General features: G+C 33.1%; 1 protein-coding gene across 2 annotated transcripts in view; it reads left to right on the top strand.

Moving 5' to 3' along the window:
* The window catches only part of LOC129807262 (uncharacterized), a 200,427-nt gene extending 186,748 nt beyond the window's left edge, over positions 1-13,679 (top strand). For both annotated transcript variants that reach the window (XM_055856409.1, XM_055856408.1), the window contains exon 16: positions 8,342-13,679. In XM_055856409.1, the coding sequence (XP_055712384.1) occupies positions 8,342-8,436 (95 nt within the window). In that variant the 3' untranslated portion in view covers positions 8,437-13,679. The remainder of the gene's footprint in view (positions 1-8,341) is intronic.
* Positions 13,680-15,637: the final 1,958 nt, after the last annotated feature.

Here is a 15,637-nt window from a genome sequence, read left to right as displayed (position 1 = left end):
ATATCCGACTTATGGTGGGGACCCCGTAGGTCCCAAGTCTCTATCTCTAGCCGTTTGGCCTCTAGAGCTGGCGACATCCGGACGGACAAACGGACAGACGGACAAACGGACAGACGGACAAACTGCGTGACGACATTTCTCAGAAATCGTCTGAAACGTGAAGATTTGTTGAGAAAACTGGTCTCCGGGGGACGGAAGATGGAAATTTGCGGGGTGAAAAAAATCGAGGGATTATACTGCTCTCTCCGTAGAGTTCGAGCAGCAAAAATGAAATTTTATTATTTTTATATGAATTCCATAGTATAATAACTCCATAAAGTTTTAAATTTAAAATAGGCATAATGCTAATAATTTACATTTTTAAGTCTTAAGTGAATCTAAACTTGATGAAATCTGCTGAGCAATCTATCAGACTAAATTTTACTTTTTTCGTTGAAAAAAGAACAATTATTTGAGGCCGCACATGAAGTAAATATCCACTTGGGTAATTTATGAAACATATTCCAAAATGGGAAAATAGTTTGAACCGTTTCTTGAAACATTACAAGATAATTTTTGAAGAATAAGATATAAGTAGGAGAAAATTAAGATCATTTCACGATCTTCAAATCGATTTTTAGTTAGAGAGGGGTGCCATCAAAATCCTTTATCGCTATCTATAACCGTTTGGCCTCTAAAATCAGGTGATAAATGCAATTTTTACGTTGCAAAACAAAGGATTTATAAAATTATAGTAAAATAGTATCAGATAAAATGTCTATTAGTTGCAACAACTAATGTCTAAAGTCAACAATTACTGAAATCTAGTGTACACATAATTTCACAATCATCGAAAGTCAAATAAAAACATATTACAAATATGATTTTTCTTTGACGGAGAAGAAAAAACTTTCCCACGTACAAAATAATATCGAAAAATTGAAGGATTACACACATTACTAGCTCTTTAAAGTACGAGCAATAAAAAGAGACATATTGTCGTAGTTCTTGCGTGAAAATCTTCTTCAAATTCATTTTCTGGTAATGCAGTAATGAGTTATTTTAAGTTGTCGTGTCGCAGAGTGATGACAAAAATTTATCAGTAATGGAAAATATTTGTGTGAACTCAGCAAAATACAGAGACGCTACGGAGAAAATGTAAAGTATATTATTACAAAATTCTCGATAACAATAACTGTGGATTGAGAAAATGTATGACGTTTGGAAAATTGTATGTGTTGAGAGAATCTTATGACCCAAAGAGTTAGACTTACGTGTCTCAGGCACAATCATCCTATTATATAGATTTTATTCAGCACTGTCTTATCTGTCGAATTTGCGAATGGACTGATAAAGATGTATATCTAACTTATCAGCTATCGAGTTTACTATCAAAATTACCGCAAAGGTATTGGGGAAGGTGAATGAAATCATAAAATTTATGCTGAAAATGGGAATAGGTGTTATTAAATAATTTCTTAGAATTGCAGAATTTTATATAGGAGCATTTTGAAGTGTCATTGAATTTTGGAAAATAATAAGTAAATACACTTACGAATTTTCTTTTTAATAGGTTAGTTAGGTCACTAAATATTGTAATTATCTGAAATTAACTTTTTGATACAAGAAATAACTCAAAATGAAAACGAACAAAATATTCAGATTCAGAATACAAAGGACATTAATTGCTTACGAAATAAATGAAATAATAGGGGAGACTGGGGCAAAAAGTTACAAATCGAAAAATTCAAAATTCAATATCTTCCAGATCTAGCGGCTCAAATTTTTTTCTACAGATAGCCTCCATAAACCTTCTTCAATGTCGTAAGTTTCTTAGAATTCGAACAAGGAATTTAGAAAGTAAAAAATATCGAAACTTTCAGCCCTATTTTTGAAATATATTCCTTGCAGAAGATAACAATTATTACCTACTTATTTTCCAAAATTGATGCACTGGTGAATATTTCCTAAATAATTTGAATTCTTTGAATACGAATTCGCTATCTATTTTAGAATTTCACAAAGGTTCTTTTCTTCAGAAATCCTTTCATTAAAAATGGCCACTTGGGGTAAAAAGTAACAAAAGGTATAGAGCAAAAAGTAACAAAAAAGCGAAGCAATTTCTGATGTCTCACGGCGAAAAGAAACGTCATTACCATGTCTCGCCGCTTGTTGTTTGCATTGGTCAAACAATTTGCAGTCTTTTGTGTGTTGTTTTTTCTAAAATAGCTTGAAAAACGCTTTTCTCGTTTTCTCACTTTTCTTGCAGAGAAAACGGTGTTTTACAAAGCTGTTGATGAATAAATTTTCTATGAAAATATGTCCTCTAGGTATTTTTTTTTTCAAATTTACGGAAGCCTGTAATGAAGCGAATCAAAATATGATAATACTCCATGTCTGGTATTATTTGCCCCAGCATTTTTGAGAATGGTCACAAAATTACCTTTTAGAAATTGGCTCGATAAACGTATTTCCTTACAAAATAGAAGAAAATGATTTTCACAAAGTTGTAGAGCGGTAAATTTCCTATAAAATTGCGCTAATTAGAAATTTTTGAAGCGCTCGAGTAGCTTGTAAAAAAATAAAATATCCGTTTTGTGACTTTTTGCCCCAATCTCTCCTATACTTTAATTTTTATTCAATTTAATCAAAAACCGTATTCGAGTAAAAATTGGAGAATGCAAAATTGAAAACAGTTTTCAGTACCACTTGCGGGAGAAAACAGTGCCCTCATGCGGAGAAAAAGATTGTCACGTCAGTGTCTCTAAATATTTTGACAAAATACTTGTTTTCAGTTTACAGTCAAAATTCATTTTAATATAACCTTAAATTACTTATAAAAATTTCAAAAGTGTCCCAATTCAAAGATGCCCCACTCCCCCCTATACTGCTGCTGCGGTAAGAAAAATGATTAAATAAAACGACAAGGAAAATATTCTGAAATATCCGCAAAACGATATTTCTACAAATCCATGCAAATCAGTAAATAGCATTGGCATCTTTGCATGGTTAAATTGGACAAAAGCTGATTTGATCTTCCAATCAATTTTCTCGTTTATGGAAAACAACCACTAAATGAGATTTACCCAAAATATCTCTCAAATTGTATTTTCAGCTTTAGAATGTTGGTATGCAATTTGGTGCATTTATTTCATTACCAAAAATATCTTGATGGTATGTAGACTGTATTAAATGGAAATATTTACCGCATTTACCATACCAAGCAAATCCACTTGAGATTAACTCGCTTCAATTTTCACGCCCATCCTGTTGGGAATTTAACCAGCCAGAGGAATATTGTGTGAGAGATTTTTTTTCCTCAATGACTCGTAGACATGCTATCAATTTTCACTTGGCACTTTCCCATGAATGAAGAGGCGCGCGACATCAGGAGGGATGATGAAAAAGGGCCCAGAGAGAAAAGCCGCAACTGTTAAGCTTGAAAGCTTATCATTTTCACACGAAAGCCACTTTTTGTCCATTCACAATTCTACCACCACCGGAAAGATCGTTGCTTAATGATTCAAGAAATTAGTGAAAAGGTTAATTCATCTGCTTCTATATTTTTTCCGCCTTAGAAAAAAATTTTTACAGGTAATTTCTCTTATGAGAGACAAAGAATGCAAAAGGAGCAAGAAGTCGCTATTTTTCTGCCTCATTTTCTTGATATCCATTTAAAGTTGAAGGGAATAAAATAGAAGGGAAATATGTGAATAGGTTGAAGAAACGGAATTTCTTCCTTTTCTATGCCTTTCGTATATGATGTTTTTTTTTAAAGTAAATGGGGAAATACGTGGATGCTTTATTGAAAAATGAGATCAAAGACTTGCGGGTACATTTTTTTATTTCATAAAAAAATGGCTTGACAAAGGGTCGAAATTGATGTGGTGGAAATAGTAATTTAAATTTTTCGGTATAGGGATATTTTACGCTCTACTTTTGTCTAAAATTTCAATATAACTCTATCGTAAATTCCCATTTAAACTGTAAATAGAGTTATGCAATCGATATTTTTCTATTTAAGTTACTTTTTTTGAGGAATTTAAAATTTTCTAGAATTGCAATGACTTGAAGTAACAAAAGAACAAGAATCAATATTTTGATAATATTTGGTGGTCATGCGGAAAATAGTATCACTGGAAGGGTAAAATCAGATAATTTGGAATCATTTTCAATTTGGAACATTTGAGATTTCCTCTCTGTTTCAGATGGACAAAGAGGAAAAAAAGTCAAAGAAGTACAATACTTTACATTCGATACTACTCCTTCGCTGTTTTTTCCCTTTGCCATCTATTAAAACTGTTAGGAAATCTCACTGTTCCAAATACGACATGATTCCAAATTACCCCATCTTAGGCCGGCTTCAAACCTAAGGTTTAGCCCAGTTCCCGATGGTCTAGAAATTCAAAATAGCAACATATTTTATTGCTTTTTTTAATTTAAGGGATCACTTGCCCCTGTTGTCCAATCTTAAGTGATAATTTTCCAAAAAAAATCTTGATTGATAAGAAATTAGAGAAGTTAAGCCACATGGCTACGCTTTATACGGGCTTCAGATCTAAAGCGGTCTTCAGACTAGAGGTTTAGCCCAGTTTCCGAAGGTCTCAATATCCTAAATAACGAGCAATTTTATTACTTTTTGAGAAACTAGTAGGTCATTTATCTCTAGTAATCCAATCCTAAGTAAAATTTTTCCAAAAAATCGTCATTGATAAGAAATTAGAGCAGTTAAGCCATATGGCTAAGCCTTACACCATCTTCAGACTAGAGGTTTAACCCAGTTTCCGAAGGTCTCACAATCCTAAATAGCAACCAATTTAATTAGTTCTTCAGATTCAAATAAATTATTTCCCCTTAATAAACCACTTCTATGTCAAAATTTTCCAAAAATTTTCGGCTAATAAGAAAATAGAGAAGTTAAGCCTTATGGCTAAGTCTTAGATCTGAAGTCCGTATTAGGTCTGAAGCCGGCCTAAGGCTTAGTTATCTGGCTTAACTCCTCTAATTCCTCATCAAGCATGATTTCTTAGGAAATTGTTGTTTAAGATTGAATATTAAGGGCAAATGATTCATTAGATTATGAAAAATCAATAAAATTGCTTATTATTAAGATTTTTGATACCTTTGGGAACTGGGCTAAACCTCCAGTCTGAAGCCGGCCTTAGGTCTGAAGCCCGTATTACCCTCAGGAGCAAAGAACAGCTTTACTTTGTAGTTTTTTTGCACATCTAAAACAGTTAGGAATTCTCAAAATTCCGAACTAAAAAGGATTCCGAATTACACCATTTCATCTTAGTTGTCTATCCTATCCGTCATTTTGATATTATTGCAATTTTATGGAACTCCCCACAAGAAATCAATGTTTTCGCTTTTAAGGAAATAATTCTTGCGAGCAACGCATATACTGCAATCGTAAGAGAGCCATAACGTAAACGTGCAATATTTCACTCTTAAGTTTCGAAAGTTTTGGTTAAATTTTGGATTTTGGGAAGTCAAAACTCTGAAGATCTGCAACCGAGGTTCGTGAATGATCTCAAAAAGATCCACACTCCACACCGGTTTGTCCGAGGGTGATCTTGTGAGGGACAACCCCCTTATCCTCGGTATCTACAGTGGTTCATCTAGCCCCCGACAATTAGAGGACAGGGAGCAGGGAGGGCAGTTTAGTAAAATAATTAAAAATTCACAAGAGGAATTCTTCGATTTTAATGATCCTCTGAGGGGGGAGTTATGTTTTGGAAGAATTATTGAAATCTGAAGTTTCGAGTTCTCCAACATATGGAAGAATCCTAGTGGCAGCCGCTGTCAATTTTATTTTCAGTTTTTTTTTTATAATAAAGAACATTGTGATGTGTGTGCAGATTTCATCTGGCTAGTTTTTCGTTATATCTTTTTTAATAAAAATTAAATATTGATGTAAAAATATTGCAAAAACAAAGAACTGAACTCGGAAGAATCAAGCAGCAGTTTCTGCCATATGTATTTTATATGGGACTTTGACGTTTTGCTGTAATTTTCTTTATAATTAATGTGTAAAATAATTAATGTAAAATAATTCTTTTCAATAATTTGCAAATTATTGAAAAGAAAAATAATAAAAATTCAGTGAATTATTGGAGTCGTAAACTGCTCGAAGAAAAAGGATTCTTCTATGATTCTGATGAAGATGAAAACATCGAATGTTTACAAATCTTTAGATACAGTGACCAAGGAGATGAAATTTCTGATTCAGATACGAAAAAAGAACTGACAGAGGCTCCGAATTTTCAAAAAATAGGGTAAAGTGGTATAAGTTGGACCATGGTACATGTTGGACAATATGGTACAAGTTGGACAGGTTTTTTTTCTTGATAAAGGACAATGGGCAGAAGGGGAGCTCGTCCAACCCTTCACCAGAAATAGGACTTGGCCCATTTTGTAGGTATTGGTGTATGACTGAAAAATTACCGAGACCCAAGTCAAAAAGGGCTGTCAATTCTTGGGAAATTAACGATATCCTTCTGAAAATTCGCAACTTTGACAATTTGTTACTCGAAAACGGCTGAACCGATCTTAATGAAATTCGGGTCAAGGTCGATGTATGACTTAAAAGCTTTAAATAAATATTTTTACTCATTACTCAAAGTATTTAAATAACGGTATCTTTTAGGACCCTGCAATCTTTAGAGATTTTAACTATTTTTTCAAGAAGAATATTACAGCATAAGAGACATTTCACTAGATACAATCCTTTTTTATGAATTTGAAAGATGTTAAAAGATTTATATAAGGAAGATCTGGAAAATTGCAGGGAAAATGAAGAGATAAAGATATCGTTTGTTCCAGGAAAATTTTCTTTGAATCCTCCTTTACAAATTAATCTTAGAAACGACCAATATATGATTAACCGTTATTGTATAAAAGGCGTTTTGCAAAAAAAAATCATTACAATTACATGTACCAATTACATATGTTTTCTGCTCTAGTGCTTTTCCTACATCTTTTGGGGTTAGTTCCGGAACAAAAGTTGTTACCTTTGCTGATACCTATTCGATAATATAGGTCTCATTTGTGGCGAAAGGTCGGACCGTTTTGCCGATTGTTCTTTAATACTTCATTTTTATTTGTATATTTTGAATGCTTTAGTTTTAAAATTTAGTTCCTTGTGCTTAAAAAAATAGTACTGTATTTATCAAGAAAAAATCCCTCTCCAACTTGTACCGGCGAATTGTCCAACTTGTATCACTCTACCCTAAGTCGAAAAGATAAAATGTTTTGTAAAATCCGATCAATGGCAGCGGCTGCCACTTGGTCCCTCCGTGACACTTTTAGTTACGGTTCTACGAAGTGTTAACGTTACACTTTTGTCCGTTTGAAGGTCTGTTGACAGCTATAGAAAACAAACATGGTTGGAATTAGTGACTTATGGGATTTTCGTGGGGTCCACAATTAATCGATCCAAGGATCGTTAATATGCCACTTATTTTCCTCCACCTCAAAACCATGTTTAGTGATATTGATCTAAAACATGTAGTGTGATTTTTTTCTGTTTTGGATATGTTTTAAAGCTTGCCTAGGCAGACATTTCATCAATATACCATTGAACCATTCCTAATAACTGTGAGTCTTTCTAAAGAGGCTTTTGCTCGCTTAGTACGTAAGCCTAAAGGCTCAAATAGACTCATGCTGATCCTCGAGAATATTTAGCCCGTAAAATTTTACAACAAAAAAAATATTCCGTAAATTCATTCCATTTCAATTTAGGATCAGCCTGACTTTATTTTGGCTCTAAGAGTTTTTTGTATTTTTGCACAGAGAGGCGACAATCATAACTAGTGATTCCCAACCCACAATTTGACCCAAATAGAGATAGGAAAAAATTCCTGCCTCCACCCAAACTTGAACTAGGGGCCTTTCGCAGTCTATGGGTGAACTGGCTCTGATTGTCTAACCGTCTAACGCCTAACTGATTCTCTGATTCCTAATAATGATTTTTCAAGCTCAAAGGTCAAAAAGGCTCTAAAGAGTGTATTTCTCAACTGTATAGTATATCATATTTAGGCTCGTTGGAAAGGTCTTGGAATTCCTGACAAGCCTGAAATGATTCCAATCCGTTATGAACCGGATCATAACCGATAATTAATTTCTATACAAAATACAATTATTATTCTTCAGGTATTTTTGGCAATGTTTTGAGTGATTTATAAATCGGTTCAAATCGGTTCAAATGATGCGAAAGTACTTTACGAATTGCGAATTCGACCACTTCGCGGAGCGTGGGACGCTTTGCCACTACTTTGATTGAAGATTAGATTTAAATGGTGAAAATTTCTAATAAATATATTAATGTTAATTATTTTCTTTTGTTCTTTAACTGTTGCAGCTGAAGAAGCCCCGAAGAATCCGACAACACAGAAAAAGAAGGGTTTCTTCAAGAGTTTCTGGAAAAAGTCAAAGCACTACTCATTGGAACAATAATTTTCCTATTTTCTCACAATTTCATCTGGCATTGTCCTCTGGATACAATAATGGGGAGAAAAAAAGGTGGAAAAGGGAGAGAAAGAGAGAAGGAAGAGGAAGGACCTATGGGCGGAAAGATGGAGGAGGAAGTACAGGAGTTGGACAGGAAGCACACAAAAAGGATGAAAATGTAATTATTAGAATACAACACACATAGAATTTTTCCACAATTTGCTGTTTAGTCATTCGACCGGAAAAAAAGGATGAGATGAGATGAGGAAGGCAATATCTTTTACACCCTCTTATGAAAGTAGCGGAAAAGATAAAGAATAGAATTTGAGAATGGTGTTGTGTATAGAAAAGTTGTAAGTGTGATTAACACATTTGTGCAATTTTTTTTTCAGTTGAATTTTTCAGCGTTTCCTTTTGAGACAGAATCTCTTTTTTTTCTTTACTTTTATCACTCCGTGCCATGTGTTTTCTCTGATTTATAGCAATAGTCTCCCGATTAGGAATTTAAAAAAAAAATATGAGATATTTCAGAGATTTATTGCTCAAAGACCATTTTTTTCTCAATTTCATGCAAATTTCAATGTGATTTGGTTTATTTTTCTTAGGAAGAAAAAGTAACTTTTAAAATAACTGCCATTTAATAGAATATCGAATGAAAAGTGACAGATTACATTTTAGATATTTCTAAATAGTAAATTTTTAGAACCTTTCCAGTGACACAACAATTGAATCATAAAATGAAGCAAAAGAAAAATAAAGAATTTCGCACAAAATGTGCTCTGATTATAATAGAAAAAAAAAGTAATGGCCTAGTAAACTCAAAATAGTGAACAAGAAGAAAATAGGGAGAAGCAGAAGAAAACACGTAATATTTCTACATAATAAAAACCTATATATAAATAAACTGATAATAAAATATTTGTATATAAAACTATCATCAATTGTTAGCAAAAAAGAAACTCCATTTTTCTATTGTAATGATACCATTCTCTCCAAAAAATGAAAAAAATAAGAGAGATAAGCATATTTCACACTTAAACTTCAACTTAACATGAAAAAAAAACATTTTAATATTTACGAGAAGAAAAAACTCCAGTAGAATCATAAAGAAAAAAATTCTCTCTTTATATCTCAAAAAAAAAAGATCTAAAGAAGTCACTGATGAGATAGAAAGAAAGAATTTCAAAAAAAAAACACTGATAGCATACAATAAAATATTTTTATAGAATAAACAAAAAAACTAGAGATACAAAAAAAAGAAGTATTTCATGATGAAACGATACAAAGAAATAGGAAAAGAAACGCATCAATTTTTTTCTTCTGTTATTATACACTGTCAAATAAAGAAAATAATCTTAAAACAAGAGAAAAATCATAGAAAATATTTATATTGAACAAGATGATGGATTTTTGAGAATTTTCAAGAGCATTGAACGCATTGAGAAAAACAAAACAAAGAATTGAAAATTTTGCTACAAGAGAAAAAAAAGCACAAATTTTGTTTACAATCCCCGATCATCCTCGACCCAATTTCCAAAAAAAAAATCTCCGAAGGATTCCTTTGCAATGAAGGAGTCGCAGTATAAATGAAGTATTGTACAATTTTGGGGAATTGTTCAATAAATGGGGTAACAGTGCAGGATCGATGAATTGAAAGCAGTAGTTGAAGTCTTTTGTATCTTCCGGAATTCCGACGCGAAAGTGGTTTCACAGATTTCACCCAAATAGAGACAGGAAAAAATTCCTGCTTCCATCCAAGCTTGAACTGGGGGCCTTTCGCTATCTAGGCGAATTCTCTACCAACTGAGCTATGGGGGCACTGGCTCTGATTGTCTTTGTCACTGATCTTAACCAATTGCCGTGAGCACTTCAACTAGTTTTTGACTCACTACACTGAGAAAAAAGAGGGTGCGATTAACATTTTTCCCTCAGAAATTTAACACCTTTTAGGTGTAAAAATATATCAACATTGTTTAATGTTAATTTTACATCTTATTAAGGGTAAAATTAACATTTCCGGAATTTTATTTTAACTTTTGGATTTCTCTCAGTGTACGAGCCTTGAGAAACGGTATCATGCTTACAATTGAACCAGCAGCCCTTTTTTTCCATGGAGAATTAACTTCGTGCGATCCTAAACTTCGTATAGTAAAATGGTGTAATTCGGTATCATGTCTATTTTGGAATTTTGAGATTTTCTCACTGTTTCCGATGATCAAAGAGAAAAAGAAAACCACGAAGAAGTATGAGACTTTACATTCGAGAGTACTTCTTCGTTGTTTTTTTTTTCCTTTTTCCAACTAAAACTCTTAGGAAATCTCACTGTTCCAAATTAGACATGATTCCAAATTACCCCATCTTACACTACACTGAGAAAAAAAAGGGTGCGATTAACTTTTAAGAGCGTTAAGAGCGAGGGAAAACGTATATTTTATATTTCACAGATACTGAGAATAATATTAATAATAATAAAGATTTCTTCATGATCCTGTTACAGTACAACAAATTATGGGGAAACATAAAAAAAAAACCTAAGAAATTTTGTAATTAACACATTTTTCAAGGTAATTTATTGCTTTGCAACTTTTCCGAAGATCAATTTTTCTGTGTCTGAAGAAATTGATTTTTAAGTTAATTTCTGAAATAATATTATTTAATGGAAATGTTCAGAAATACTGGGAAAAATACGGGCAAGCTTTAACTACTTTGGGACATAAATGAAAAGCCGTAAATGAAAGCCAGTGGAAAACTCGAACGATATTTATACATTAAATAATGCAAATTTCGTTTAATCGTTTTTAAACTGTATATAACATATTATCGTTATTAATAAGGAAAATTGAATACCTAAAAAACTTTAAAGTAAATTTTCTCGGAAACTATAAGGGATAGAGGCCTCAAACTTGACATCACATTAGAGTTTCGTTAAAGTTTAAGAAGTGCGAATTCCGCGAAAAATTTCGCGACCCGTGTAAATCCGCGCAAAATTTCGCGACTTGCGAAAATCCTCGAAAAATTTCGCGGTTCGTGAAAATCCGCAAAAAAATTCGCGACTTGCGAAAATCCGTGAAAAATTTTGCGACCCGTGTAAATCCGCGGAAAATTTCGCGACTTGCGAAAATCGTCGAAAAATTTCGCTACCTGTCTAAATCCGCGAAAAATATTGCTACCCGCGAAAATCCACGAAAAAATCGCAATCCGCGAAAATACGAGAAAAATTTCGCGGTTAGTGAAAATCCGCGAAAAGTTTTGCGACTCGTGTAAATCCGCAAAAAATCGCGACTCATCAATATCCGCGAAAAATTTCACGACCCGCGAAAGACCGCAAAAATTTCGCGACCGGGGAAAATCCGCGAAAAATTTTGCGACCCGCGAAATATCACGCTGCTTCTCCTGCTTTTTTCCCCAAATTTTGAAAATTTGAAATTTTTAGTAAATATTTATACACACTTTTAAATATAATTTTTTATTCCAACAATATTTTTAAATGGCAGACTAATGAATAATTCACCGAAGGGCCTCGTCGCGGCTCTCCCTGATTTGCGGGAAAATTGCAGCTCGTAGTTCTTATCTGAGAAAAAAAATCTTAAAAAATCAATTTTAATTAGTGTATTTCATTATTAAATTAAGAAAACCTTATTAAAATCCTGAAAACCTCAATCTCCGGTTGAGGCTTTTTTTCTGTACCGATTCGAAGATCAGAGAGAACTTACCTAAAAATCCGTTGGATGTTCGAAAGTTTAGAACAAGTTACACAAAATTGAGCAAGTTCATGAAAAGAACATTTAATTTTAATGAAATTGCAGTTCAAACTTCCTGCCATCCTGAAATTCCACAAAACTACATAAAAATTCACTTTTGTTGACTGTTGTTGACATTATTGACGATTGAAATGTTAAGAATACCGAAATTCGAAATGCAAGAACGGGAAGAACAGTCAGCGCTAAAGCCGTGAGTACGTGAACTTGCACTTTAGGCTTCCGGTAGATTTTCGAATAGCTTTGGCTCGGCTTTGGAGTGGCTTTATCTCTTCGAAAGGTTATTACTGAATTGACCCAAGTTGTTTTATTTCAAATAGAAGATAATTTAATTCCAAAAATAATAAGCCTTAATACATTAAAATCGGTACTTAAGTTTTTTCCTAATCTTTCCCGCTAATTCGAAGAAATTGTGAAAATAAGAAGTGAAGAAAACGCGTTTCGAAGTTTTGGATGTGCGTCAAAAAGTTTGCAAATTCGTTCAGCGCTCTTTGTTTTCGTCCATGTATCTTCGAAAATATTTCGAACTGACTTCTGACATTTTCAAGGTATATTTTTAGATAGTTTATCTATCTATTTAGGCCATAAAAAATATAAAGCGCTTTTGACCTTACAATTAGTGGAACCCTCTTAAGTATTATTTTAGAAAAAATTTTGCTCAGGAAATCTAAAATCAATTCCTTCGAACAAAGTGGTATAAAGTAGCTTCTGGAATTGTAAAGGAGATTTATCTTCTTTTTTTAGAAAAATTCAGCGATCCTGCACTGTTTCCACGACAGAGGAAAATAAATCAAAGAACAATTTTCTATATTTATCCCATTTCTCTCTGGTGTTCCCATTTATCACCCACTTAACGGTTAAAATGTTCTCTCATATATTGTTTACGCGAGAAATCATGCAAAATATTTCAATTATTTTAACAACATACAACATACAACATGCTTAAACTGTTTTCCAATAAATATCAAAGAGAAAATTTTTCAGGATATTAAAAAAAATGAGCACAGTATTGAAAGAAAAAAAAAATAGAATTTGTAGGTCATTTTGATGGAAGAAAAGAAAGAAAAAAATAAGTATTAGAAGTCAGTTTTGTTAACAATGAATGTAATAACAAAAAAGTGCCCCAATCACACAACATGTATTACAATTATTAGTATTTAACAAAAAAAAAGAAGTGAAGATGTGAAGAGTATCCTTTTTGACAAAGTGAAAAAAAAATGTGTAGGAAATGAGAGAAAAGAATGAGGCTAAGAAAGTTTATAGGAATTCCCAAAAGGAAAGTAAATGGTATATGGCAAAAAAAACAACCACTCAAAGACTATTTCAATACTCAAATTTACCTTTATATGAAGAAAAAAAAACAAGAAAAAAAGATTGAAGATAAGGAATCTCAATACCAAGAGATTAGGATGAAATAACACGAAAAGAAACCAAGCGCACGCCACATTGTAGTGTTGACATCAATAAAAATGAAACTCATGAATTATAAAATTCTAGCATTTTATTCATACTAATTCAATCTTGAGGAATTTGCAGTGATTATAAGTTGATTTTGCAGGAAAGTTCTATTTCTCCATGCCAACAAAAGTCATTCTTTTCCTCCTTTATACGTTCACTATTGCCAGGATTTTCGGGTTTGAATCAGCAACTTGTCGTGCAAGAAAAGTTCGTATAAAGTTGCATTTTTATGTAAGTTTCCTCGCTCCTTGAATCATCACAAAGTACCCGTTTTTATTTTTCCATCTAACGAGAAGTTCTAAGTAGAATTTCCGAGTCGGTGAACATGTGGTGTGGATTTTCTTCCAAAACCAGACGAATATGAATGGCTTTGTGGAAGAATTGTGGAAATTAAAATAGGAGTATACATAGGAAGGAAAAAAAGCACGCAGACGCAATGAAAATTCTCTAAACTCCTTGTAGAAGAACTTCCGTATTTTCAGGGGAAATGAACTCTAACAAGTTTTCATGGGCGCTGTAAAAGGGTACAAAACATAGGTACATTAGGTACATTAGTTACTCTTCTAACAACTAAAATATATGACTATAAACCTCCCCAAAATAGCACATAAAGCTGTATTGTATGCAGAAATATAACGAACAAAGCAATAAAAGTCTCTGTCTGCTTTCAAGGACTATGTTAGCTCTCTGAATGAGTAGATGAGTATACCAAAAACAGTTTAGAATAAATTTATTTTTTTAATATCCATAATCCTTGAAAAATTGCTTAAAAATACAAGTTTTTATGAATTTCACAAATTTTCTCATTTGAGGCTTGGTTAAACCGGGATATTTCGATTAGAAATCTCCGTTTCAAAACAAAACCTCCCATTAGGCGTCTTCTATACGGGGGGATTTCGAAATGCACCCCACTGTGCTATGCACCGGTGAGTCTCGGGAAATCTCCCTTAGTGGTTCATGCCTGAGATAAATTTTCTCCACCCTCTGTTATAAATTCTCCATGTGTGCTCTAACTAAAATAGATAGTCTGGAAGACTTTATATTTTATTTCGAAACGTTTCAAATGTCAATCACACAGTGTTTTACAATCAAAGAATTTGTTTAAGAGTGGTAAAGTTAATATTTATGCCTGGTGACGAACACTTCATAAACAAGAGGAGATGAGCCACCCATCCTCTATATCAAAACCGTCCTACCACAGGATTTTATGCCAATGCTGTTGTTAAATTAAGAAAATATCCTAAGTTTTTTATTTTTGTATAAATCAACTTTATTCTATTTAACTATTTCTTTATTTCTATTTAATGATGTCTAGTTAACAATTCGACCATATTAAGAAGATTAAACGATACATTCAGAAGAGAGATCGATACCGTGTTCCTATTTCACGTGCTTTTCGACTTGATAATTTGAAAATAGATTATGAGAAAAACATCTCTTAAAAAAAAAATTATTTGAAATCGCTTAAAATGTCAAAATATTTGAACATAAACAAATTGAGCTTTCGAAGAGGGAGATTTTAAGCGCCGAAAGATAGGCAAAAATGCACCGGTCAAAAGCTCAGTGAGGGAATTTTGTGTCAAAATGATGGTTTCGAAATAAAATCCCCGCGTTTAGATGCTCCTTTACTGATTTATTTCGACAAATAAATGGGCAACATCCTTTCAGTAAGCAATTAATAAATATACAAATATAATAAGAAGTTTATTACACTTACTATTTTAGCTAATACACGCTTAAAGGGATTATTACAATTGTTAATAATCTCAGAAACGAACCAATTAGAAGAGATATCCCATATCCCAATACCCTCCAATGCATAGTTACGTACAAAGAGATGCGCTTTTCTAAAATAATCCCGCATAAACAAATTAACATTTTACAAGGGGTAATTCATTTCGGTGAACTCGAGCCAATCTGACCAGGGAACCCACGGGGAACCCGGGGAACTCTCGGGGAACCCGGGGAACTCTCGGGGAACCCGGGGAACT

Source organism: Phlebotomus papatasi, chromosome 3 (genome assembly GCF_024763615.1).
Source record: "Phlebotomus papatasi isolate M1 chromosome 3, Ppap_2.1, whole genome shotgun sequence".
In the NCBI taxonomy this organism is placed as follows: domain Eukaryota; kingdom Metazoa; phylum Arthropoda; class Insecta; order Diptera; family Psychodidae; genus Phlebotomus; species Phlebotomus papatasi.
This window is presented reverse-complemented; position numbering and strand designations above follow the sequence as displayed.